Source organism: Mustela nigripes, chromosome 5, assembly GCF_022355385.1.
Source record: "Mustela nigripes isolate SB6536 chromosome 5, MUSNIG.SB6536, whole genome shotgun sequence".
Lineage (NCBI taxonomy): Eukaryota > Metazoa > Chordata > Mammalia > Carnivora > Mustelidae > Mustela > Mustela nigripes.
This window is the reverse complement of record NC_081561.1, coordinates 147,648,787-147,659,633: the sequence shown is the minus strand read 5'-3', so window position 1 is coordinate 147,659,633 and position 10,847 is coordinate 147,648,787. Positions and strand designations below refer to the sequence as shown.

Below are 10,847 nucleotides of genomic sequence, written 5' to 3'. Positions count from 1 at the left end.
TAAACCTGGCGGTTCACAGACCTGTACCCCTGGGGATAAAAAAATTGTATGTTTATTAAAATAAATAAATTAATTAATTAAAAAAAAGAAAACGTTATTCGAGGACTTTTCTTGGCATTTGATCGAACACTCTGACCCACCGCACGTGATTTCTTGAGTCCTTTCTTTGAAGGTTTATCCTTTAAGGTACTCAGTAGAGCCGTTGTCTCCTTTCTGAAAAAACTGTCTTCCTGTCCTCTAACTGTTCATGCCTCTTAATGCCCTGTGAGCTTTCCACGTGGCTAATACTCCCCTGGGGCGATTATGTGTTTTTGAAAGTTGTCTTTTTTATTTTAATTTATTTTTTGGTCTTGCATGTGGTCCATGTTCGTGGTCTTCTGTCGTCCGGGACACCGGGTGCCACATCTGGGTAGATTGTCCTCACGGAAGTGCCACAGGATTAAAAATGAGCGCAGAGGTCATAGCCTGGGGTGGGTGTTTTTACGTAATCATCTTGGTTGCTTCAGAAGACAACAGTGCAGAGTGATTAAGCCCGGGAATGTGTTTCCAGAGCTCCCAGATCACATGAGGCCCTTCTCCACAGCTCGTTCCCCACTCCCGGCTCCTCTGCCTCACCTGTGCACCGGCTAAACGGGCTAAATGACTCTCAGTGCCTTTGTGAGGCCACACCTGCGAAGTCTGAGAAGGGACATCATGCTGAATCATGAACCACATTTGCAGCAATTCCTAAAGATGTGCCTTTAATAATAGCCCTTTTGTGTCTGATGACAGCTGGTTCTGGTTGGGTCCCAGCATGTCAGCCTGAGGCCGGGCTCCTGGGGTGGGGGGGGCAGCCCTCCTCAGCGGGCAGCAGGGGCCTTGGCCGGTCACAGGAGGTCCCAACCAAGTCCTTTTCCAGATTACGTCTCCAAACCAAAGGGTGATGTTTTCCTGCAGTCTGCCTACCTCTGAGTGCTTGTGGAACATTCCAGAAAGTGGAAGTTTAACAAACGCCCAATAAGACATTCAATTTCACTTCCCTCCCCACTGCCTGTAGGGGCTCCATGTTCTCGGTCGTTCAAGTGAAACGATCTTGGCATCTCACCAGCGCTGTTTTTCTGTCCATGGTTTCCCTATCTTTATTACATAAACAGCGTTTCATTTTATGCTGTTAATCTGTGACGTCTTATGCTATGCCCCAAATCACCCTATTAGAGTGAACACGTGGAAACCCTTCACTCTGCTCTATCAGCAAAGGCTTTGAAAACAAACAACATTGTTATTATTTTTATTGAATGGGATTAATCTTCACGATCTTGTTGGCCTGACTTTGTGGACAGAGCAGCTGCCTAAATCAATACCGAGAGTGGAACGGAGCCTCTGCCATTAACTCTGCTCTGGAATATGGAGTATCTGGGATTTGAGCTAGTTTTTTTTTTTTTTTTCCCTTTGTAATCAACTGGGTTTCTTCACGGTTTTATAAAGAGGAAAAGAAGACAAAGGGATCGATAATTTTTGGAAGCAGTAAGCCATTCTCTTAAATATTTTTCTCAGAGATAAAGGAATTTGCTATAGAAATGAATAGAGGTATTTGATTTTAACACTGTTTCCCAAAGAGGGGACCAAGCATCAGAGTAGCACTTAGAGGTCTGGGAGATGGGTCGTTTGTTCTGAGAGAGAAATGGAGTCAACACAAGACAAGGAGACAGAAAGAGAAGGAACCAAGGATGGACAAGGTCCCTTGAGATACGCGCCTCGAGGTCCCTCTGGAGAGACTGGGAGCACCAGTCCTTCCTTCTGGTCCTGCCTGTGGGTGGGTGCCTTCGGGCTAGTTCCTTCTCTGAGCCTCAGGCTTCTCTCATCTATGAAAATGGATTGTTAAATCCACGTTAGATGGAAGTTAAATGAGAAAAAGGGCAGATGAGCACAACACTCTTCCTAGAACTTGGTAAACGACTGACCCTACATTGTTTGAATTAATATTTTCCCCCAAACTTGGGGGACTTGGACACGAGGTGTCATTGCCCATTTAAACAGCCCACTTCGCTTTTGTTCCCAAGGGAAGGCTCTGGGGCCCTGTGGCCAGGGGCACCAGCGGGGTCCTGCGTCCAGGCGCGGCGGCTGGAGCGCGACCGCGGCGCGCGGGGAGCCGGCGGGGTGAGGGTGGGGGGCTGCGTCCCCTGCTGGCCCCCACCCCGGCCCCACGGTCCTGCGGGCCCTTCTGCTCTCGGGCGGGGGGCCCAGCGCCCTGGATGCGTGGGCGGCTGCGCAGGCGGGAGGCCCCGTTTCCGCGGGCGGGTCAGCGGCAGGTCCCCGCGCCAGGATTTTCTTATCTTCAAGCAGGGAAAGCAGCGCCGGGCACCTGACTCCCTGCCTCACCCCTCCGGTAGGGCGAACGGGGGTCTCCGGCGGTTTGGGGAGTGGTTGGCGAAGGAAGGGGTGCGTGTGCGTGTGTGTGTGTGCGCGAGTGTGTGCGTGTGTGTGTGCGCGCGCGCGAGTGTGTGCGTGTGTGTGCGTGTGTGTGTGTGCGTGTGTGTGCGTGTGTGTGTGTGTGTGTGCGTGTGCGTGTGTGTGCGTGTGTGTGGGGGCGCGCGCGTCGGGCGCGAGAAGGGCAGAGTCTGCCGCAGGCCCCCTCCTCGCCTCCCCTCTCCCCGGCCCTTGGTTGCTATGCGGTTTCTATGGCAGCAGCATCCTCAGACCCAACGTGCACCCATCGTTTAGAGCCAATTAAGGTAAAACAGTGGGGGCAGGGAGGGAGGGCGTGGCGGGGGCGGGGGCGGGGCGGGGCGGGGCAGCCGCGGGGAGGCCGCGAGGGCAGGTTCGCGCCCGGGCTCCGCGGCTCTTCGGCCCAGCGCAGCGGCGGGGGCAGCAGCTCGCGCGCCGCAGCCACAGCCCCCGGGCCGCAGCCCGCTCGCCCCGCGGCCACACCGCAGACCCCTGCCCCCCCCCCCCCCACCCCGGGACCCTCCCGCTCCGGGCGCGGACCCGACCGCCTCTCCGCACTGCCCGGCCTCTGCTGCTTCTCGCCCGCAGTACTTGAGCAGACGGAGAGCGAAGTTTTAAAAAATGCCGATTGCCCAGTTGCTGGAGCTATGGAAGAAGATCGAGGTGGAGCCCATGGACATAGAGGTGAGTGCCCGGGGAGACCGCCTTCTGCGGGAGCCGGGCGGCGCGGCGTGGGCGGCAGAAGGGGCTCCTACCGACGGGGACTTGCCTGGGACGGACCCTTGAGTATTCACGTGTGCAGAGCTGGCGCGGCGTGCGCGTGGGTGCACCCGTGCGCGCGGACACACGAGCCGCGGGCATGTAGGTGCCCGCGCGCGCACACAGCGGTGTGTGGGGTCAACTAAATGAATGAAGATCAACACTGGGAAGAGAGAAATTGTTGCTCTTCAACCAAACTTCGGGCTTCCTGAGCTCTGTGTGTATCTGGGGGTCCTCCCGGGGCTCCAGCTAACCCGAGTCTGTTTGGTCTTCCTTCAACAAGTGGCCCTCCATGGTAGGAACTCGGCTGGCTCCAGCTGAGGACGGAAGCAGGGCGAACCCGGGCGACCTCTTAAGAAACAGGAGGCGCCAGGGTAATGCAGGCTTAACACTGTGTGCTCGGGGGAGAGGGGCTGTTACAAAGAAAGAGAAAACCTAATGGAATGAAGGTGTCGCTGAGGCGGCCCCTCCCCTGGGCGGGCTGGTGGGATACTGTTTCACTCCCTGCTTCTCCAGGGACCTGGAACTCTCTGGAAGCCTGATCCATGGGATTTGATTTGCTTAATTTGAATTATAGATAATCAACATACATTTTCCCATGAAGAAGTTCCTCAAACTTACCCGTTATGCAATTATGCGTCTGAGACCACCCCCGACCGTTATCAGACTACCTGCGGAATTCCTAGACCTACGTCTCATGTGTCTCTAGCGACTCTGACTGCTTTCCCACATGGCACATTCCAATAACTTGCTAAATGTTGACAAAATCCAAGCTTCAATTTTTGTTTTATTTCCTATCCCAGCATCCTGTCTAAATTCAGTTCTTCACATAGATGTGACTTATGTTCATACGCAGCCTGTTTTTTGACAGAACAGCTTGTCTTTGCTGCTATGACAAGCCCTGAGCCTAGAGAGGTGACACCTCGGCTCCTGACTGTCATCGACTATGCTGTTCGCCCAGGATGGCGTTCCTGGTGTCCAAGACCGTTCCTTCAAAAGAGCCTCTCACAAGGGTTGCTAGTTCAGGGTTTTCTTTTTTGTTGTTGTTGTTTTGTTTTTTGAGATTTGAGTTTTTTAAAAAACTGAATGAATGAATTGAATTGATAACGATTAGCCAGAAGTTCTTTTCTTACTTCCTGGAGCTTTCTGAAGCCCTCTTAGCAATCTGAACTATGTTTGGGGGGGGGGGGGGCCCTGGCTGCCGACGCCCCCCCCCCCCAAATCTGGGCCCCACGAGGTGGGGAAGGATTTGGCTGCAGGTCCGGAAAGGAGGAGAGCAGTGAGGAAGCCAAGGGGCTTTGCAGAATCTCTCGTAGGGCTTCCGACTCCGCAGCCACTGACCAGAGCTCTAAGGAGCAGCTTGTGTCGTGAGTATTTCGGAGATGGGCTGAAAATGGAGCAACAACGTATGTATTCATGTTACTTAAAAAACATGTCATGAACAGCACTGCCTTGCCACCCCGTTTAGAGGGCACATTTTTAAAGTTTTTGAGGCTGATGTGTATGACACAACAAATCATGAAAATTGGATAAAGTAGATGGTCCCGAAGCAAAAGAAATTATCCTTGGGGTTCCTGGGTGAACATTTGAGCACTGTACGCCGTCTGCAGTATGCTTTCCGGAGACAGAGCACCCACTCCTATTGCTTTGGAACCCGGAAAACCAGAGCTTTTTCTGGAACAATTAAACGTGAAGCGTTGGTCCTGAGGTCCTCCGGGTCCCGGGGGGGTCCTCTGAACCCACACAGAGGGGAGATCTGTCTGCTTCATGACTCCGAGGCTCATTTCGCTTTCGGGTTTTGTGCATGTTTTAGGTTGTATGATACTAAAATGTCTCTCCTATCCAGACGTTGGGAAAAATACAGGGAAGACATTTGGCCCCTGAACTCCGAGTTAAATAGCATAAACCCTTGCGTGAGAAGCTTCGCAGGCCCTTCCTACGATAGAAGCTGCGATGCTGCGGGCTGGGGCTTCTGTGACTCGCGTTTGCACAAATTTAACAGGACCGATGACTGTCTTAGCGGCCAGCACTCCGGGGTTCCGCGTTTGTTCTAACTCGGGCTGCTCTCCCCTTGCCTTGCTTTCTCAGACCGGCCCGGGTTGGGTTGGAGGCGCGTGGGCCGGAGACGTGGCTCTCTTTACACAAACCAGCTTTGCATTCACACGTAGACGGGGAGACTCATTTGACTGTCGAGGGAGAGTATTTGCGGTTTTACGAACTGTTTTGAAGTATTTTGGTATATTTGACCAGTGAATGAGGTGTATTGACAGGGAGACGTATGCTGATCAAAAACCGGGCCCTCCATAAAACTCCTGAAGAATCTGGGCTAAAGAAGAAGCCACTCATGGTGTTTTAGCGGGGCTCTCAGTCACTGCTTGCAGCAGACTTACTGCGGCCAAGGGCACACGTGGGTGAGGGGTGGGCAGGGAGGTGAGGAAGCGGACGACCGGACGAGTAAGGGGAGAGCAGAAACCCGCCGCGGGGGCTAGCGGACCTGTTTATGTCCTTTTTGTGTTCTTTTAAAAGAATAAGCCTGACCTTTCTGGGATGTCATCATGCATTAAAGAAGGGAAAAGCCCCTTTTTTCAATATTGCAGATCAGATAGGACTCCCCGACATCTACGGTCTGGCTTGTCCGCTGCTGGTTATCTTACGGCCTCTAGATGAGCAGACTGCCTGGAAGCACGGGGCCTGGGGCGTGTGGTGGCCTCGGTGCCCGGCTGCCCCCGGCCGGCTGTCCTGGTGCCCGGGCTGCCCCCGGCCGGCTGTCCTGGTGCCCGGGCTGCCCCCGGCCGGCTGTCCTGGTGTCCGGGCTGCCCCCGGCCGGCTGTCCTGGTGCCCGGCTGCCCCCGGCCGGTTGTCCTCCCAGGAGCGCTCTGCATCCCTCGATGGTCCGTGCCGTTCTGTCCGGACACGTACAGGGACTCTGAGGCCCGGGTTAAACAGTCAGTTTTGAGCCATGATTCAGTGAGCAAGACTCAGACCCAGACCCTCCTGGTGAAGCCTTGTCCTCCGGAAACCCTCTCCTTTACGTGTTTTTGGGCCAGGAACTTGACTCAGTCTGAGTCAAGTCATTCTTTGAGCGTCAGCCGAGACTCTGATTTTATTCCATTCAAACAAGAATGGTTACAAACACCTTCCCTCTGTCACTTCTCCGTACCTGTCTGTCAGTCTTTGAGCCCCACGCAAATGCACAGCCCCCACCTCGCGGGTAGGGAGTTACGGAAGCACGGGCCTCTCCTTTCGCTGGTGGCGTGAGTTATCCACGCTCGGCTGATGGAGCAGTTCCCAGCTGTGGAGGCAAACACTCAGGGCTTCATTCTCCAAACACTCAGGGCTTCATTCCCCGCCTGTTGCAGAAAGACCCATTTCCTGCGCGAAGCTTCACACGGTTTCAAGTAGACGCAGGTGGGTGGGGGTCTTGGCGCGGACGCCCTGTTTGTGACAGGGACTAGGCTGTTCATTCTCCGTATTGACTACCTGTACACTGGTCTTTACGCGACTGTTGCCGCACTAACGCTGCTCCGTGTGTCTTTGTTGTCAGACCGCCGAGGAGGACCTGCACCCGGACCCGGAGCCCACCGTCGAAGAGACCGCGCAAGAAGTAATTATACACGTTTTATGGGGCCCTGGTTCTTTGGGGAGGAAGGCGGGACTGGGAGGACCAGAACTTGGAGATTCATAGCTCGCGGGCGGTTGTTTCAGTGAAATGTATGTGTGCAAACACACGCCTACACACACACACACGCACAGTGTACACTGGGGTTATATGCTGGCCAGTATGTTTCCCCCCAAAGGGGTACACGAAACATAGGAAGCAGAATCACGCCCCGAGGTCGAAGGCATAGTGTCTGGGCTTGGGCTTTCCAGAGGGAGAGGATGTGTCATCACCAGTGAACACAGGCGTGTGCAATAAGCAGCGGGAGTGGAAGGGACTCACGGTTTCACCTGCTGGAAGGTCGGCGCCGCGGCCTCTGAACACGGGCGGGGCTGTGCTCTCGGGGCACCGCCAGTAGAGTGGGGGAGTGGCCCCTCTGCGGGAGCAGTCAGGGGTGTAGACTCGGGGGAGAGACCGGACTGTGCGGAGGACGCGCCGCAGGGGCGTGGAGTGGGAAAGGGCCCAGGGCATCCGCTGCCGCTGCCGGTGTCAGCCTGGTCTGCCCGGGGCCTGGGATAGGAAAGTGCTTCCTTCCAAAGCTGAACCACAGCCAAAGACAAGGGCTTCTGTTGGAGCTGCTGCATTCTGGCCGCTTGAAGAGGGGCCTGTCACTGGGGAAGGTTGACAGCACAATTAAGAGGCTTTCATTTCCCGAGGTGCTTAGCGATGCACCCGTCGAAGCATGAAAGTTGTAAGATGTACGTGTCTGTTGACTGTTCAGAACAGCTGTGGGGGCGGGTCAGTGCACACGGCTGGCTTTACAGACGGCCTGTCGGTGCTAGAAACGGTCTTCCATGCCGGCCGATCTGCAGTTTCAGCCGGTGCCTCTGGCTTACGATCGATCGGTCCCAGGATGACATGTTGGTGAAATGCTGCCTCGTCTTTGCTGGGCCTTTCCAGTCCACGCGGTTGTCACTGCTCTGCCGGGGGCAGCCCAGCTCTGCCCCTGGCTCTGCAAGGAGCTCCCAGCATCTTGGACAGGATGTTTGGCCTCGTGTCCACTGTGTATTCCCTGGGAGAGTAGGTGTAGCCCTGTTTGTGCCAATTCCAGAGGTCAAAGGGCAAATGAATGTAGGAGCCAGAGACTGACTTCCCTGAGCGGACAGACTGACAGCCGCTCTGCCTCCCAGGAGCGGGAATGGCTAAGGGAGGAGTGCTTCCCTGCACAGGGCCGAGGTCCACACGCCCAGGGTCTCAGAGAAGCCAAGCCACGCCCGACCTGCCACTTGTACTTACGCTCCGCTAGGCCCTCGTGGGAATTCTGACGGCCAGAAACCTCTGGTGTGCTTCTTGCAGGCAGGTTAACACGGGTGGTGAGCAGCCCGGCTCAGGAGGCCGGCTCTCGGCGCTGCGCTCGGTAGCCGTGCCCACCCTGCCTGCGGGAAGGCCAGCCTGAGCGCCGAGACTGCAGCGGGACATGCACAGAAGTGCTTGTGCAATTAATAGGGAATCTCTTTTTTAAAAAGGTTGTTTATTTATCTGAGAGAGAGAGGTCCATGAGCACAGATAGGGGAAGGGGCAGAGGGAGAAGCCAACTCGCCGCTGAGCAGGGAGCCCGATGCCGGGCGCGATCCCAGCAGCCTGGGATCATGACCTGAGCTGAAGGCAGACTAAACTGACTTGGCCACCTAGGCGCCCCTAACAGAGAATATTTTAATTCGTTAACAGTATTTATTTCCAGAGATCTCCTAGTCTCAATGTGTCTTATCAGATGGAAATGCAGATGCTGGTTTGTCACAGTAAAATAACTCGACGTCTTTCAAATTATTTTTTATAACAGGAGGTGAGACACAGCGAATTATTACTATTTCCTGATGGTAGAAAATCAACTTAACTTTGACTTTTAATAAATAAAAGAAGAAAGTTCCAGCAAATTTTAGGAGTAATTTTGCAGGACGTACTGGGGATATGTGACAGGTTTGTGGTGTTGGGGGCTTCCTGAGAAATGACGGGGCCACAGGCCGCTCCTGTGATAGACGATGCTGGAGGCCGCCTACAGGTGCAGCCCCGGCAGCCCCGTGTTTACACGACCACCTGCGGGTCAGGGGGCAGCGCGCACCTCCCTGTACGTCCTGTTGACCTTCAGAGTGGAGCCGCGGGCCCTCCTGAAGGATTGTGGCTCCGACATGGGAGGGAAGCAAGAGAGAGAAGTCTCACGTTTGGCCAGTCTGTTTGGCCTGGGTGATGATGAAAAACCCTATTTGGGAAAAATCATTCAAATCAACACAGTTCATTCATTCACTGGATCAAGCATATTCCTGGGCGACCTGTGGGCAGAACATGGTGCCCGGCATGGAAGGGTGATGAGGAAAGTGGGTGTGTCCCGGAGGCACGTGGGAGAGGACGAGCGAGAGGGTGCGGGAGCCGCTGCAGCCTTGTTGCTCTGCTGAGGCTACTTTGTGGGGCTCCTTCTTCACAGGGATGTATTTTTTTTTTAAACATTTTTATTTATTTATTTGACAGACAGAGATCACAAGTAGGCAGAGAGGCAGGCAGAGAGAGAGGAGGAAGCAGGCTCCCTGCTGAGCAGAGAGCCCGATGCGGGGCTCGATCCCAGGACTCTGAGATCATGACCTGAGCTTAAAGCAGAGGCTTTAACCCACGGAGCCCCCCAGGCACCCCACAGGTGCGTGTATTAAAGCAGAGGACGCACTTGGGACATCTTCTGTCCGAATATCTCAGTGTGTGGTTCTCATCAGTTGTATTTCACTTCACGGCTCTGTCTGTGGAGGAACAAAAGATGGCGAGTGAGACAGGAAGTTGGCGCCACGTGCGTCTTCCCCACGGCCACGGAGAGAAAGGCCCCACGCCCTGGGGTGTCGGGACTGGGGTGGAGTGTTTGTGTCCTGAGTCCAGAAGGGCGACTCTTGGTCAAATTTCACTTGACACACAGCAGGTGAGACCCCCAGAGAGTCTGGAAAAAACCACAGACTCCAAACAAGAAACACCTTCAGCAGAAGGCGTCAGGAAGCGTTTCTTCAGCCGCGTCCCTCGGGGTTAGGGGGAGGGACTCCCAGTCGTGGAAGGGAGATCCGAGAGCGGAGAGGTGACTCCTGGGTGTGTGGGAGGCTCTGCACCGGCTCTGCACCGGCCGGGAGCCTGTCCCTGCTCTCTGGGGGCCGTGGTGTGGAGTGGGCGGCAGCAGGAGGCTCCTCCCCGATGCGGCCGCTCAGCCCCGGACACCGTGTCCCTGCCTCTGTGTCGTAGATGCGGGTGTTTCAGACAAGTTCCCGATTTCACAGAACGACCGCGGAAAGTCCTGGCGTTCGGTGTGTACGTCTTTAAAGTGCTGCGCCGTCAGGACTCTGTTTATTAACAAGCCCCACTTGCTGGTCGACTCTGGAAACCAGGTCCTGATACTTCGTCCCACATCTGCATGGCTTCACTCTTATTTCCTCCAGACGGCTGGGGTGTCTCCCTGCCCCCCCTGAGCTTCTACTCCGGGTTTTGACAGTGGAGAGCCTGACATCTGTAGGGCGGGGCAGAGTGTGGGGCCGCACTTGCTGAGGTCAGAGGTCAGCTACGCAGGCCAAGAGCTGGGGCGGGGCGGGGAGCGCGTACCGCGCACGGAAGACAGCTCCGGCCGCCCTCCCGCCGCTGTCTGAGGATGCTTGAGGATGGCGTTCCTGCTGCAGGGCCCCTGGCTCCTCAGGGCTCAGGTGGGCAGCTGCTGGCACGGTGACCTGTGACTTCAGAGCACCCGTCAGCGTGGCCTCCTCAGTGACCAGCAGCCCGACTTCTGAGCAGCTGCGTCTTGGACCCCTTGATTTGTCTGCTCGGGGGACGCAGGCTGGAGCAAGACCCGGGAAGAGCCTCGGGCGACCTGGAGACCCGCGAGAAGGGTGCGGCGCTTCCCAGGTGTTGTCAGAGCCCTCTGGGCTAGAGTCGGGTCCCCGGTCATCGCCTGGGTCGCCCTCGCCCACCACCCGCACGTCCCAGCAGATCCTCTCCGCCCCGTCTCGCACGGGGCTCCAGACACAGTTCGTTGTTCCTCTAAAAAGAGACA

General features: G+C 55.6%; 1 protein-coding gene across 2 annotated transcripts in view; it reads left to right on the top strand.

Moving 5' to 3' along the window:
• Positions 1-3,029: 3,029 nt before the first annotated feature.
• The window catches only part of RPS6KA2 (ribosomal protein S6 kinase A2), a 295,060-nt gene continuing 287,242 nt past the window's right edge, over positions 3,030-10,847 (top strand). Inside the window, exons 1-2 of one of the 2 annotated variants that reach the window (XM_059401415.1) lie at positions 3,030-3,108; positions 6,728-6,787. In XM_059401415.1, the coding sequence (XP_059257398.1) occupies positions 3,046-3,108; positions 6,728-6,787 (123 nt within the window). In that variant the 5' untranslated portion in view covers positions 3,030-3,045. The remainder of the gene's footprint in view (positions 3,109-6,727; positions 6,788-10,847) is intronic. The other variant, XM_059401412.1, reaches the window with a different exon arrangement.